This window comes from Megascapheus bottae, chromosome 6 (assembly GCF_031878675.1).
Source record: "Megascapheus bottae isolate mThoBot1 chromosome 6, mThoBot2.hap1, whole genome shotgun sequence".
NCBI classification, from domain to species: Eukaryota; Metazoa; Chordata; class Mammalia; order Rodentia; family Geomyidae; genus Megascapheus; species Megascapheus bottae.
Genome location: NC_143514.1, coordinates 60,938,554 through 60,953,232, shown reverse-complemented (window position 1 = coordinate 60,953,232; position 14,679 = coordinate 60,938,554). Strand labels below are relative to the sequence as shown.

General features: G+C 47.4%; 1 protein-coding gene across 1 annotated transcript in view; it reads right to left on the bottom strand.

Moving 5' to 3' along the window:
• Epha10 (EPH receptor A10) overlaps positions 1-14,679 on the bottom strand; it is a 41,132-nt gene that overhangs the window by 19,514 nt on the left and 6,939 nt on the right. The window contains exons 4-5 of the mRNA XM_090335193.1: positions 11,327-11,482; positions 10,598-10,948 (exon numbers count right to left, since the gene is read on the bottom strand). Of these exons, the coding sequence (XP_090191319.1) occupies positions 10,598-10,948; positions 11,327-11,482 (507 nt within the window). The remainder of the gene's footprint in view (positions 1-10,597; positions 10,949-11,326; positions 11,483-14,679) is intronic.

Below are 14,679 nucleotides of genomic sequence, written 5' to 3'. Positions count from 1 at the left end.
ATGAAGGAATCTAGGATGAACAAATATAACAGTGGTATTCAGTAGAAACTAAGTTAAAAATGAAGTAGAGCCAGGTGCCGGTGGCTCATGTGTGTAATCCTAGGATAAAAAAAGAAAACAAAAAGAACTATACAAACTTGTGGGTGGGGACAGGGGGAAAAAATTGGGGAAAAAACGAAGGAAGGGTTGACACTACCCAAAAAGAAATGTACTTATTGCTTAACTTACGAAATGGTAACCCCTCTTTACATCACCTTTATAATAACGCTTTTTTGGGGGGGGCCAGACTTGAGGCCTGAACTCAAGGCCTGAGCACTGTCCTTGGGCTTTCCTCAAGGCTAGCACTCTATCACTTGAGCCATAGCACCACTTTTGTGTTGGGGACCGACTGTGGGGTCAGTGACAGTGACTGTGGGGTCAGTGACCTTGGATCCACATAATTGTGTACACAAGGAAGTAGCTCTTATCAGGATAACTTTAAGCAATGTCAATCACTTCTTACCAAGATGACTTTGGGCAATGTTAATCGCTTCTCATTTATCCTATTTGCGACTTGATTACTATTTTGTACGAATGTAGCCCCTGGCAGTTCCCTAGTTTAAAGAAGAGTATTTAAGGTCAGAACTTGAAATAAACTGCGCTGCAGTCTTAGGCTGCAGTCTGGAGCTCACAGCCTCCTTGGGCAGCTGACTTGGGCTGTAGTCCTCCCGAACCCCGTCTGTTTGTCTCTCTTCTATTTTTTCCTAGTCTCTGCCCCCTATTTCAGGAATCCTAATTTGCTGCCGGCTGGCTCCAGCACTTCTGGCTTTTCTATGTATGTGATACCGAGGAATTGAAGCCAGGTCTTCGTGCATGCTAGGCCAACACTCTACCACCAGGCCAAACTCTCAGCCCAATAACAATTTTTTTAATCCTAAGAATAGAAAATAAAGCTGGGCACTGGTAGCTCATGCCTATAATCCTAGCTCCTCAGGAGGCTGAGACCTGAGGATAAAAACCAGCCAATCCAGGGGCCAGGAGAAAAAGCTGGAAGTGGTGCTGAGGCTCAAGTGGTAGAGCTCTAGCCTTGAGAAAGTCCAAGGGCAGTGCTCAGGCCCTGAGCTCAAGCCAAGACTGGCAAAAAAACAAACAAACAAACAAACAAAAAAACCCCAGCCAATCCATAGCCAGGCACAGTGGCTCACACATGTAATCCCAGCTCCCCAGGAGGCTGAGATCTGAAGACCACGGTTCAAAGCCAGCCTGGGCACTAAAATGTCTGTGAGACTCTTATCTCCAATTAATCACCAGAAAATGGGAAGTGGCGCTGTGGCTCAAGGGGTAGGATGGTAGACTTGAGCTGAAGAGCTCACGGACAGCTCCCAGGCCCAGAGTTCAAGTCCCATGACTGACAAAATAAAAAAACACCAAAAAACAAAAACAGCCAATTCAAGAGACTATTATCTCTAATCAACTGGCCAAGATCAGAAGCAGTCGAGTGGCTCAGCTAACAGAGCAGCAGCCCTGAGTGGAAAAAGTTAAGCATGAGCATGAGACCCTGAGTTCAAAGCCCACTACCAGCACACTACAGCACTACCACCTCGATCATCATCAAAGAATGGAAAAGAAATGCTGAGAGTAAGTCAGGCAAGGTTGGCTCACGCCTGTAATTCTAGCTATTCAGGAGGCTGAGATCTGAGGATCCTGGTTCAAAGCCAGCCTGGGCAACACATGGCCAAGAGACTCTTATCTCTAATTAATCACTAGAAAATGGGAAGTGGGGCTATGGCTCAAGGGTAGGGTGGTAGCCTTGAGCTGAAGAGCTCAGGGACAGCACCCAGGCCCAAGGGTAGGGAAGTAGCCTTAAGCTGAAGAGTCCAGGCCAGGACCGCCCCCCCCCAAAAAAAAACAACAACAAACAAAAAAGAAATGCTGAGAATAAAACTAAAATTAGAGTCTAAGCCCCTGTTGTCCAGCTGTAGATTTATGATGAAAGCTGGTGCCCAGGTGGGACCCAAAGTCGAGTGGCCACCAAGGAAAATCCATCAGCAGCCAGCCAGTCCCCTTTTCCTGCTGAGAGAGCCATGTGCCATTCAGGACCCACAGTCTTCCCCAATCTCTCAGAGATTCCATCTGCTCTAAGATGTCTGGGTTAGGGTTGGGTTGGTAATCCAGATCCAGCCAACAAGAGAACTCAGCTTATGGGGAAAGGAATTCTAAGAAAGGCTTTTTGCTTTGAAAAAGCCTACCAGGAAGAAATCATTCTTTTTAAGCTCCTGGATGGTAAGGATGTGATGTCTAGAATCACCATAGACAATTGCCATCATAGGGAGGCAGCTGAGGTATAAAGGATGGGAGTAGAAAGACAGCAAGAACCTAAGTCCTAGAGGACATTGTGGATCTACTGAATTGACCATGCTCCAACTCAAGTCTTTTCAAGTTAAGAAATCACTTTGATTTCATTGAAATCTCAGCCAAGTGGATTGAGACTTATTGCTATCTGTAAGCAAAAGCATCACAACTGACACAGTCACACTTATTATTGTCATCACCATTACCATCATCATTTATTGATTGCTGACACGTGTCACCTATCAGCTGTCTCCTTCTCAAGGAGATAAATAAATGGAAAACATCAACAAATTGGTCAGAAAATAAATGTCAGAATAAGCAAACACAGACATTATTCTGAAGACCCAGGAGGAGTCTATCTTGACAGGCGATTTATTGTGACCGGGAGATGTGCAAGGAGACTGTCTGGTATCGTCAAAAAGAAAAATCACACAGCCTCCGCCAAGTAGGTGGAGAAGGCCATGAGGAGAGAGTAGTCAGAGGAGGGAAAGACATGGGAGGAAAACAAGGCAAGAAAGCCTCATGGGAAATGAAAAGCATATTAGTAAAAATGAAATATTTAAAAGAAAATCTAACTAAGCATGGTGGTGCATGCCTATAATTCTAACTCTCAGAAGGCTAAGGCAAGAGAACTGCACATTTGAAGCCAGCCTGGACTACATAAGAAGAACTTGTGCTGGTGGCTCATGTCTATAATCAGAGCTGCTCAGGAGGCTGAGATCTGAGGATCATGGTTCAAGGCCAGCCTGGGCAGAAAAGTCTCCATGAGGGGCCGGGAGTTTGGCCTAGTGGTTAAAGTGCTTGCCTAGCATGCATGAAGATCCCGGTTCAATTCCTCGGTACCACATATAGAAAAAAGCCGGAAGTGGTGCTGAGGCTCAAGTGGTAGAGCTCTAGCCTTGAGAAAGTCCAAGGACAGTGCTCAGGCCCAGAGCTCAAGCCCAGGACTGGCCAAAAAAAAAAAAAAAAAAAAAAGAAAAGTCTCCATGAGACTATTAGCTCCAGTCACTCAAAAACTGGAAGTGGGACTGTGGGTCATGTGGTAGAGAGCTAGCCTTGAGCACAAAGAAGCTCAGGGACAGTGCCTAGACAGTGAGTTCAAGCCCCACAACCAAAACAAACAATAAAAAAAGGGGCAGGAGTATGGGATAGTGGAAGACTGCTCACCTAGTATGCACAAAGCTCTGGATTCCATTCCATATACACAATAAAAGCCAGAAGTGGCACTGTGGCTCCAGTGGCACAGTGCTAGCCTTGAACAAAAAGTGTCCAGCGACTGTGTCCAGGCCCTGAGTTCAAGCCCCAGGACTGGCAAAAAAAAAACCCAAAAAACAAAAATAGCCCATCTGGGTGCTGGTGGCTCACATCTCTAATCCTAACCAGTTGGGAGGCTGAGATCTGGGGATCATGGTTTGAAGTCTGACTGAGCAGGAAAGTGTGAGATTCCCCCCCCCCCCAGTCCTGGAGACTGAACTCAGGGCCTGAGCACTGTCCTTGGGCTTTCCCCAAGGTTAGTGCTGTACCACTTGAGCCACAGCACCAGGTCTGACTTTTCTATATATCTGGTACCAAGGAATAAAACCCCAGGTCTTTGTGCATGCTAGGCAAGCACTCTACCACTAGGCCAAACTCCCAGCCCCATCTGTGAGATTCTAGTTATCCATCAAAAAGTCAGAAGTGGAACTGTGGCTAGTCTTGAGCAAAAATGCCCGGACTCTAAGGTCAAGCCCTAGGACTAGTACAAAAAAAAAAAAAAAGAAAGAAAGAAAGAAAAGAAAAGAAAGAAAAAAAGGGGGAGGAGCAATCCAGGGGTTGGGAGTTGGACCTAGTGGTAGAGTACTCATCTAGCATGCATAAAGACCCAAGTCCAATTCCTTGGTACCACATACATAGAAAAAGCCGAAGTGATACTGTGGCTCAAGTGGTAGAGTACTAGCCTAGAGAAAGCCCAAGGACAGTGCTCAGGCCCTGCGCTCAAGCCCAGGACTGGCAAAGGAAACAAAGAAAGAGAGAAAGAGAGAGAGAGAGAGAGAGAGAGAGAGAGAGAGAGAGAGAGAGAGAGAGAGAGAGAGAGAGAGAGAGAGACCCATTGCAAACACAGTGTTTTGCACATGTGTATATGTGTCACTACTGGTCTTGAACTTAGAGCATTTTGCTCTCATTCAGATTTCTTGCTAGCAGCTAGCTCCAATATGATACTAGAATTTCTAACCAGAGCAAAATGGCACGAAAAAAAAATAAAAGGGATTCAAATAGGAAAGAAAGAAGTGAAATGGTCCCTTTCTGCTGATATGATCCTATACTTAAAAGACCCTACAGCCGCCACCAAAACTTCCAGAACCAATAAAACCTTCAGAAATGTAGCACTTAGAAATCAGTAGCTTTACTAGATAACAATAAAAAAAGAAATCAGGAAAACAGATCCATTCACTATAGCCTCCAAAAGCAACAAAATACCTAGATATTAACGGAGGAAGTAAAAGACCTCTATAATGAAAATGATAAAATCTGAACAAAGAAATCAAAGAAGACACCTAAAGACAAAAAGGGTTCCTCTCTTGAGTATGGATTGGCATGTACAGATTCAGTGCAATACCCGTCCACGTCCCAGGGTCATTCTTCACAGATATAGAAAAATTTATTCCAAAATTCATATGGAAACATAAAAGACCCAAAATAACAAAAGCAATCCTGAGTCAAAAAGACACCACTGGAGATAATCACAATGCCAAATTTCAAATTATACTATGAAGCCATCATAACAAAAAACATCTTCGTACTGTCACAAAAACTGACACAAAAACCAACCGAACCCTATAGAAACTCCAGGAATAAAACCACACAGCTACAGCCATCTAATTTTTAACAAAGGAACCAAAAACAAATATTAGAGAAAAAAAATCTCTTCAACAAATGGCACTAGCAAAATAGGTTGTCTACCTGCAGGAGACTGAAACTTGATCTCTATCTCTCAGTCTGTCCAAATGGATCAAAGAACTAAAAGTATGACCTGAAATTTTCAATCTACTACAGGAAAACATAGGGGAAGCTCTGGAAGTAATAAACACAGGCGATTATCTTCTGGAGAGGACACCAGTAGCATAGAAAATAATAACTAGAACTGGCAAATGGGACCTATATCAAGTTAAAAATTTTCTGCATAGCTGGGTACAGTGGCTCATGTCTATAATCCTAGCTACTCAAGAGGACCACCGTTCAAAGCTAGTCCCAGCACTAAAAAGTCCAAGAGACGCTCATCTCCAATTAATCACCAGAACACGGGAAGTGGCACTGTGGCTTAAGGAGTAGGGCAATAGCCTTGAGCTGAAGAGCTCAGGGACAATACCCAGGCCCAGAGTTCAAGTCCCATGACAAGGGATGGGGCGTGGAACGGGGAGTTTCTGCATAGCAAAATAAACAATCCTTAGGGCTGGGAGTTTGGCCTAGTGGTGACGTGCTGGGCTAGCATGCCTGAAGACCCAGATTCCATTCCTCAGTTCCACATACATAGAAAAGCCAGAACTGGTGCTATGGTTCAAGTGGTAGAGCATTAGCCTTTAGGAAAAGCCCAAGGACAGTGCTCAGACCCTGAGTTCAGTCCCCAGGACTGGCAAAAAAAAAAAAGAAAAAGAAAGAAAAAAGAAAAAGAAACAATCCTCAGAATCATGAGGCAACTCACAGAAGAAAATCTTTGCCAATAATTCAACAGATAAAGAATAAAGTTTAGAATATATAAAGAGCTTTAAAACCTCTTTAAAAAGAGGAGCAAGGTTCAAAGCCAGCCTTGGCAGGAAAGTCTGTGACTGTTATCTCCAGTTATCCACCAAAAAAGCCTGAAGTGGAGCTGTGGGCTCAACTGACAGAACACAATCCTCAAGCTGAGAAAGCCTAGGGACAGTGCCTAGGCCAGAATTCAAGCCCAGAACTTAAAAACAAACCTAACCAGCAAAAGGAAAAAATAATCTAATTTATCAATTGGGTAAGCAGAGGAGCTGGAAGTTAGGATGGATGCAAGGAGGAGAATGATGGAGGGGATAATGTTGGGAGCTGAGTGCAGGGTCAGGCTGGCCTATGAATCTGCATCACCGAGTAAGATAAACACACAGAGAAATGAGCTGCCTTGTATGACGCCTTGCCTATGAACTTTGAGCTATAGCGTCGGTATTGTGACAAGTATAGCGTCGGTATTTCTGCCGAGACTTGATTATCATTATGTACGAATGTGTTATTGCTGAGACTTGATTATCAATGTAACACCTGACAGGTTCTTGTTTTATAGAGAATATAGAAGACTGGAATGGGAAATAAATGACTGCTGCGGTCTTAAGCTTAGGGCCTTAGGCTGTAGTCTTGGGCTGTAGCCCTCCGGACCCCATCTATTACTTGTCTTGCCCTTTCTTTTTCTTTTCTCATCCTCACCCTCTAATCAGGTGTCCTGCCTTAGTGCCGGGCTGCCTCGGGCAGGATAACACTGATTAAGATACATTGTACTAATAAACTGACACATTGAATTGGAACCCAGTATGGCTTAGTGGTAGAATAGTTGACTAGTGCCCGTAAAGCCCTGGATTTAACTCCTCAGTACCACATACACAGAAAAGATGGTGCTGTGGCTCAAATGGTAGTGTGGTAGCCTTGAGAAAGTTCAGGGACAGTGCCCAGTCCTGAGTTCAAGCTCCGGGACTGGTTAAAAAAATTAAGCCTGGTAATGGTAGCATTTGCTTATAATCCTAGCTATGCAGGAGGCTGATATCTGAAGATAGATAGAGGTTCAAGGCCACCCAAGGCAAGAAAATGAGACTTACCTCTTACTAATCATCAAAAAACCAGAAGTAAGCCAGGTGTGGTGGCTCACACCCGTAATTCTAGCTACTCAGGAGGCTGAGATCTGAGGATCCAGGTTCAAAGTCAGCCCGGGCACTAAAAAATCCATGAGACTCTTATCTCCAGTTCACCACTGGAAAATCAGAAGTAGCACTGTGGCTCAAGGGGTAGCCTTGAGCTGAAGAGCTCAGGAATAGCGCCCAGGCCCAGCGCCAAACCCCATGCCTGGGGGCGAATGGTTAAGAAATATTCAATATCCTTAGTCATAAAGAAAATACAAATCAAAAGGTGCATGGTCTCCTTAATATGTGGATATTAGATCTAAACAGTACAACAATGATGACTCAATATTTGGGTATCCAAGGTTATGGACCTGGTCTTGGAGATACAAACATAACTACATAGACATAAAAATCTATGATGAGCTATATACTCTATAGACATGTTTATTACATAGATTAATAAGTATCTATAACATACAAACCCTCAGCTTAATTTTAATTATATTCTAAAACCCAAGTGCTAGTGATTGTATATAGAGATTCCTTTCTTGAATATGTGTTTGTTAAACCTGACACTTGAAATATGATGTTAAAAAAAAGAAAAAGAAAATGCAAATCAACGCTATACTTTTTCTGTTGGTCTTGGGGCTTGAACACAGGGTCTGAGAGAAGCTCTTTTTGCTCATGGGTAGTGCTCCACCACTTCAAGTCACAGCTCCACTTCTGGTTTTCTAGTGGCTAATTGGAGATTAAAGTCTCACAGACTTTCTTGCTCCAGCTGGCTTTGAACCACGTTCCTCAAATCTCAGCCTCTTGACTAGCTAGGATTACAGGCGTGAGCCAGCAGCACCTAGAGAAAACTACACTTACATTCTGCCTCACCCCTATCAGAATGGTAAGGTTGTGAGGCAAGAAACTCTTATCCATTACTGGTGAGACTGTAAACTATGGCAACCACTATGGAAATCAGTATGGCAGTTCCTCATAAGACTGAAAATAGGCCTAACTTATGATCCCACTATACCACACTATTGGACATATATCCAAAGGACTATAAACCAATATACAACTAATGTACTTGCTTACCCATATTCATTGTAATGCTGTTCGCAAGAGCCTAAATGGAAAGGCACCCAATAAAAATGGATGGATAGAAAAGATATAGTACATATAGACCATACAATAGTATTCTGCCATAAAGAATAATGAAAATAGATAAAGCTGGAGACCATGTTGAGTGAGATAAGCCAAGCTCAAAAAACCTAATGTATTTTTCACTGATATATGGAAATTAGACTGGAAACACACACATATTCACCGATTCAATGAGAATGTTTAGGGTAATAATAGATAACAGAGGAGAAAAAAAGAATGATGGAGAAAGAATAACTTCAAAATACATTTCAAGTATGTATCCAGACAGCATAAGGAACCTGTTGATCAACTGCTAGCACCAGGGGTTGCTATGCTAAGCTGGTACTCATTTTTTCATCCACAACCTAGCCCTGCTTTTTGTTGTTATTGGTGGTGGTGGTGGTTTGCTTTTGTTTTTGTTGCTGCTGTTATTGTTGCCAGTCCTGGGGCTTGAACTCAGGGCCTGGGCACTGTCCCTGAGCTTCCTGTGCTCAAGGTTAGCGTTCTACCACTTGATCCACACTGCCACTTCCAGCTATTTCTGTGTGTATGGTCGGGAGGAATCCCACCCAGGGCTTCATGCATGCTAGGCAAGCACTCTACTAAGCCACATTCCCAGGCCCCTGTTGTTTTTGAGTCCAGTGGACTTTTCTGCCCAGTCTAGATTTGAACTTCAGTACTCTATATCTTAGGCTCCTGGATAACAAGAATTATAAATGGCCTCTGGTGTCCAGCTGAATTGTTTATTTATTCCTTTCTCTATCCTGAGTGCTTTTTCTTTCTTTCTACCCTGAGGGGTTTTTTTTTTTTTTTGCCAGTTGTGGGGCTTGAACTCAAGGCCTGAGCACTGTCCTTGGACTTTTCTCAAGGCTAGAGCTCTACCATTTGAGCCACAGCACCACTTCCAGCTTTTTTTCTATGTATGTGGCACTAAGGAATGGAACCCGGGCCTTCATGCATGCTAGGCAAGCACTCTACCAGTAGGCCAAACTCTCAGCCCTACCCTGAGTTTTTAGTTGCTGTTTATTTATTTATCTGTACTGAGGATCAAACCCAGGATCTCATGCATAATAACCAAGCAGTTGTGTCTCTGAGCTACATCCTTAGCCCTTGAATTTTTAAAAAGCAAATGCAATAGCAAATGTTAAATCACAAGAGAGAGAATAAAGAACAGAAATACTGTGGTAGGAAGCCAGGCAGGTTGGGAAATCACTCTCCAAAGGCAATGAGAAGGGAAGGGATTAAGAGCTAAAAATGATAAAGGGATGGACAAGATTGGAAAATCAAAAAATGGATGTACAAGCTAAAGCTTAGAAGATAGTTTTAGAAGATACACTATCAGAAGTTCTAGTCCAAGCAATAATGGAAGACAACTCTTCTAGGAATTTAAATAGGTGTGTGTGTGTGTGTGTGTGTGTGTGTGTGAGAGAGAGAGAGAGAGAGAGAGAGAGAGAGAGAGAGAGAGAGAGAGAGAGAGAGAGGGAGAGAGAGTTTCAAACAAACTCAAATGAAAGGAAATCCATATTGGCTAAATTTTAATTCTCATCAGGAGGTTAATGAATTATTCAGGTAGGCCGTGTGTGTACATATATATACTCCAGTTACTGCCAAAAGAACAAAATAGCCCTAGCCTCAGACTTCTCTTCTGCCAATGCAACAGTGCAAAGAAGCAGGGTCGCAGAAGACAGGCCACGAGGTCCTGAAGCAATCATGTCTGCCAGACACGGGGAGCCTCAGAAGCCTTCCACCACCACTCTTTCTGCAAAGGGCACTTGGGGGGTTACTCCAGAGACCCTCCCTTAGCAGGGAGACAAATCAAAAGTAAATGTCAAGAAGGACAGGGAGGTGACATGTCCTCACTCATTCCCCTCAATCCCGGACTGTCCTGCGCCTTGCCAGTCCACCTGGCCCGTTCCCCGGCCCCGCCCCGGGGAGCAGGAAAGAGCCAAGCGGAGGAGGGCTGGACACCATAGACACCCCCTCTTTCTGCGACAGAGGAAAAGGGACTATGAGCTTTTCTGCCAAAATAGTTGAAAAGGCAAAAAGATTTCCCCAGGCAATGAGAGGCGCGGCCCACTGCAGAGTGGGGGTGGCGGGGACACAGTCTGCCCTGCTGTCTGGTGGCCGCAGCCCCGCCCCTAGAGCCGCCCATCGTCTCTGGGCCCCTGCATCCTCAGTTTCTCTGGTGGGGGTCTGGGGGAGAGGGGCGCCGGGGGCTCCTGGAGGGAGGCGAGCCGCGCGCCAGCGCGCCTGCACCGGGACGGTGGGCGCCTTGGGGAACCGCGGGGGGCGCGGCGCGGCCTTACCCCCGGGCCCGGTGGAGACGGTGACCTGCGCGTAGGTGGCTCCCGCGGCGGCGGCGGGGCCCGAGACGCCGTTGAGCGCGGTGACGCGCACGGTGTAGCGCGCTCCGGGCCGCAGGTGCAGCAGCGTGGCGGCGCGCTCCCGCAGGCCGGCCTGGCGCGGCACGAAGGCCACGCGCGGCCCGCACGGCTCGCAGGCGCCGGCCGGGCCGTCGCGGCCGCAGCGCAGGCACAGCAGCGAGTAGGTGACGTCGGAGCGGCCGCCCGAGTCGGCCGGCGGCAGCCAGCGCAGCCTCAGCGCCAGCGGCGAGCGGCTCAGGCTGTACTGCAGGTCCCGCGGCGCCGACGGGGGCCCTGGCGGCACGGGGGCGGGACGGCGCTCAGCGGGAGGAGGGAGGCGCCGACGGGGCAGAACGGACGGGGCGGCCGGGGTTCGCTCCCCCACCCCAGCGTCGGGGCCCAGAAGGGGGCGGGACGGGGGGTCGGGACTGGGGTGGGGCGGTGTAGGAGTCCGGGCACGGGGGTGCGGGTGGGGGACTGAAAACAGACCAGTGGCCCCTCCAGACCTAGGGGTGGGGGGTGAGGGAAGGGTGACCCTCCGGGAGTCCCAGCCTCCAAACTCTCGGTCTGGTCCCCGATCTTCCAACCCCAGGCTTGGTCCCCAGCCCCACCCCAAGCTCGCCACTCTGGGTCCCCGGGTCCCCCCCTCCGCCGCGCAGCGGGGGCACTCACGGGTGCAGGAGGCCGAGGGCGGGTCGGTGGGCGAGCGCGCGTAGCTGTCCTGGCACACGCAGAAGGTGGAGGCGTTTTCCAGGGCGCGGCTGTGCTCTGGGCAGGGCGAGCAGAGAGGCCTCCGTGGGGACACCTTGTAAAACCCTGGGGGGCAGGCTGCAAGGAGGGGGCCAGTGAGGAGGGGCTTCCTCCACAGCCCCTCACCCCTTCCCGCCCCACACACACGTTTAGTGTGCGGGGTAACGGGGACTTCGTCCTATTTCACTTCCATTAATCCACTGATCCTAGTGCCAGCCTATGAGATACGACTGTATCCACCTTTAAAAAAAAATAAAAATGGGAAGTGGCGCTGTGGCTCAACTGAAGAGCTCAGGGACGGCGCCCAGGCCGAGAGTTCAAATCCCATCACCAACCAGAAAAAAAAAAAAAGGAATCTGACTGGAGCTGTAGTTCAAGTGGTAGATGTGGTAGAGCACTAGCCTTGAGTACAAAAGCTCAGGAACAGACCCAGACCCTGAGTTCAAGCCCCAGGACTGACCCCTCCCCCCCAAAAAAAGAGGGCACTAAGAGCTGAGGCATTAAGTTGCCCAGCTACCCATGCTTAATGGGATTCCACCCAGGCCACTTCACTTCCAGACATCACACCAAGAAAATGAGCCAAACTAAGCAGTCCTGCTTCTAAAAGATAACAGTAGTGTGTCCCAGGGTGAGGCCTGTTACTCAGGGTCTGACCCATTCCACTTTTCACGCACGTGCACGCACGTGTGCGCGCGTACACACACACACACACACACACACACACACACACACACACTGTTGTCAAGTCTTATCCTCCCACCCTAGATGCCAATTTGGAAGTGGAGCTGGGAAGATGATAAAAGTGGAGAGAGAAGAAAGACCCTCCAAGTTACCTGGACCATGAACTAATATATCTGAACACTTGGGTTTGTAGCTGTGTGGCCTTGAGCATTATCACTTGACCTGTCTGAGCTTTGTGTAAAATACCTAACTTTAAAGTTGCTGGAGGATTAACTGAGATAAAACATGTAAACCCATTAGACCAACATAGACGACTTGTGCACAGCGAGGGCTGTGATTAGGATTCCTCCTCACAGGCCTGAAAAGAAAACTAATAAACACTATCTTCTATTTTTTTTTCACCAGCTGGGCCAGGGAGGGGAGTAGTGGCTCCTGGATCCTCTTTTCTAGCCCAGGGGTTCATGAACTGGTTCCCTAATGCTTCCTTCTCCAGCTCCAAGAAGTCAATACAGTCGCTGGTAAGCAAACAGCTCCCTGGAAAGTACTGGGGTGGGTGATGCTGAGTTATTCCACTGTATGGAAGGCTTAGACGTAGAAGGGTCTAGAGTCCTAACCAACACAATTCTGGGGAGGGTCTCAGCACCTTAGGCTGTGGGAGTCTCTCTTCCATACAAAGCACAAGGTCTAATCATCACGGTGAGCTGCTGGGACTCAGAAGGTCCAGGTTACCATTACCCAGGTCACTAGCGCCTCTCGAGCCTCAGGACACTATCCGATTAAATGGGAATGCTAAGCGTTGCCTGCCCACAGGACTCAGGCAGGAGGGGAAAAGCGGAGGAATGTCTGCTATTTCGGCTGCTATCTCTGTGGTTCCATCAGAGGCAGCTGTGGGCATCACTTCTCTGAGCTCTCTCCAGAAGAGGTGATTGTTGATGGGCAAACTCAGGAATCCCTGCAGCCAGCATCTCCCTCTCTTCCTCAAGGTCAGAGGCAGGATTTCAGAGGTCATCTGCTTTAACTCCCACTGGCTTGGTCCTTTGGCAGCTTTCCCAGCAGGAGCCACTGGTCTTTGCTCAGATAGCTCTTAATGTGTAGTCAGTTAGAAAGTGCTTCTTAAGAAGAGGCTTATTGCCCTTCACTCTCCTTGCTGTATGCAATCCTGGCCAGACTACCCCATCATCAGATATCTGTATGCCCTGCAGAGTCTCAGAAAGTAGATCTGCCTATGTCCTTGGGCTTCAGGGATGACCCATGAGTTTGAAGATACAGTCAATGTGTCCTGATATTTCTTCTAAAAGGAAACCCAATTCTTCACTCATTTCTCCAGTGGTTAGGACAGGGGGAATGAGTCGAGGTTACTAAAGGCAGGAAAAGTAGGAGACTGCTCTGTCCCCTCCCTTCTCCGCAGTCGTATATCTGTAGAGGAGTATGTATCCATTGCAAACATTTGGAAGGCTTGCTAATAACAAATGTACCAGTTCCCTTTCCTTTCCAAAAGTTTTCAAAAGCTCCACACGAGAGCCACTTCGCTCATACTAGCCTGAGCTCTTCTTTTCCCACCTCTGGGTCTTGTCTTACATGTCGTTTCCTCTGGTGATCTAGTTCTAGACCTCTCCAAACTCCAGTTCAAGTAGCACCTCCCTCAGGAAGCATCTGATAACTTGTACATCTACCCAAGTTGTGTGTGTGTGTGTGTGTGTGTGTGTGTGTGTGTGTGTGTGTGTAGTCTTTGTGCAAGCTAGGCAAGCACTCTACCACTAGGCCAAACTCCTAGCCCAACTTTTATAATTTTATCATATCCTGTGAGCCAGGTACTGTTTAGACATGAGCAGCGGACGAAGCTCTGGCTGTCCTGGGCATAGCTACTCTCAGCTGGCAATGCCTTCCTCATTTGGCTATCAAGTCCCACAAACAGAGCCCATCTCCCTCCTCCTGCATTCAAGTCCTACAAGAAGGGACTAGCCTCCTCTGGTCGTAGGCCATATCACCACGTCTCCACTCTGGCCCCCCATTCCCTCCCCCTCCACGTCTGTACTCTATCCATCATTCCTCACAAACCAGTTCTCGCACAGTTCCTCCTCTGCTGCCTCCTTCCTTCTTTTTCTTTCCTTTTTTCCCCCCTCAGAACTGGTGGTTGAACCCAAGGCCTCACACTTGCTAGGCGGACACTACCATTTCAGTAACACCGCCTCTGCTGCCTCTTCTCAGCAGTGGAACCAGGGAGCAGGAAATGTGCTCCGTTTCTGTGCATTCAGCAGGGTACTGACTCTAGAGTATTCTTAAATAATCATAAAATGCACTGAAAGTTGGTTTGCTTCATTATTAGCAGCATGCATCAGCAATTCTACCCCACATCAGTGAAGAGAAGAATCCTTCCTCCTAGAACGGATTGCTGCTCCACGCATACGGCACATGCCGTCGGCTCTCCCTCCAGTGTACAAGCAAGTCTCTCGTTTATACTGTAAGAGTCCTGTCTGCGTCCCAACAGAAAGCCTCCTTACTCAGTGTTCTCCTGAAGATGCCATCTTGTCCCTTCCCCATCCCCATGCAGGCTATGAGATTCTCTGACTCCACCCCCTCAGTAGCCTGCATTC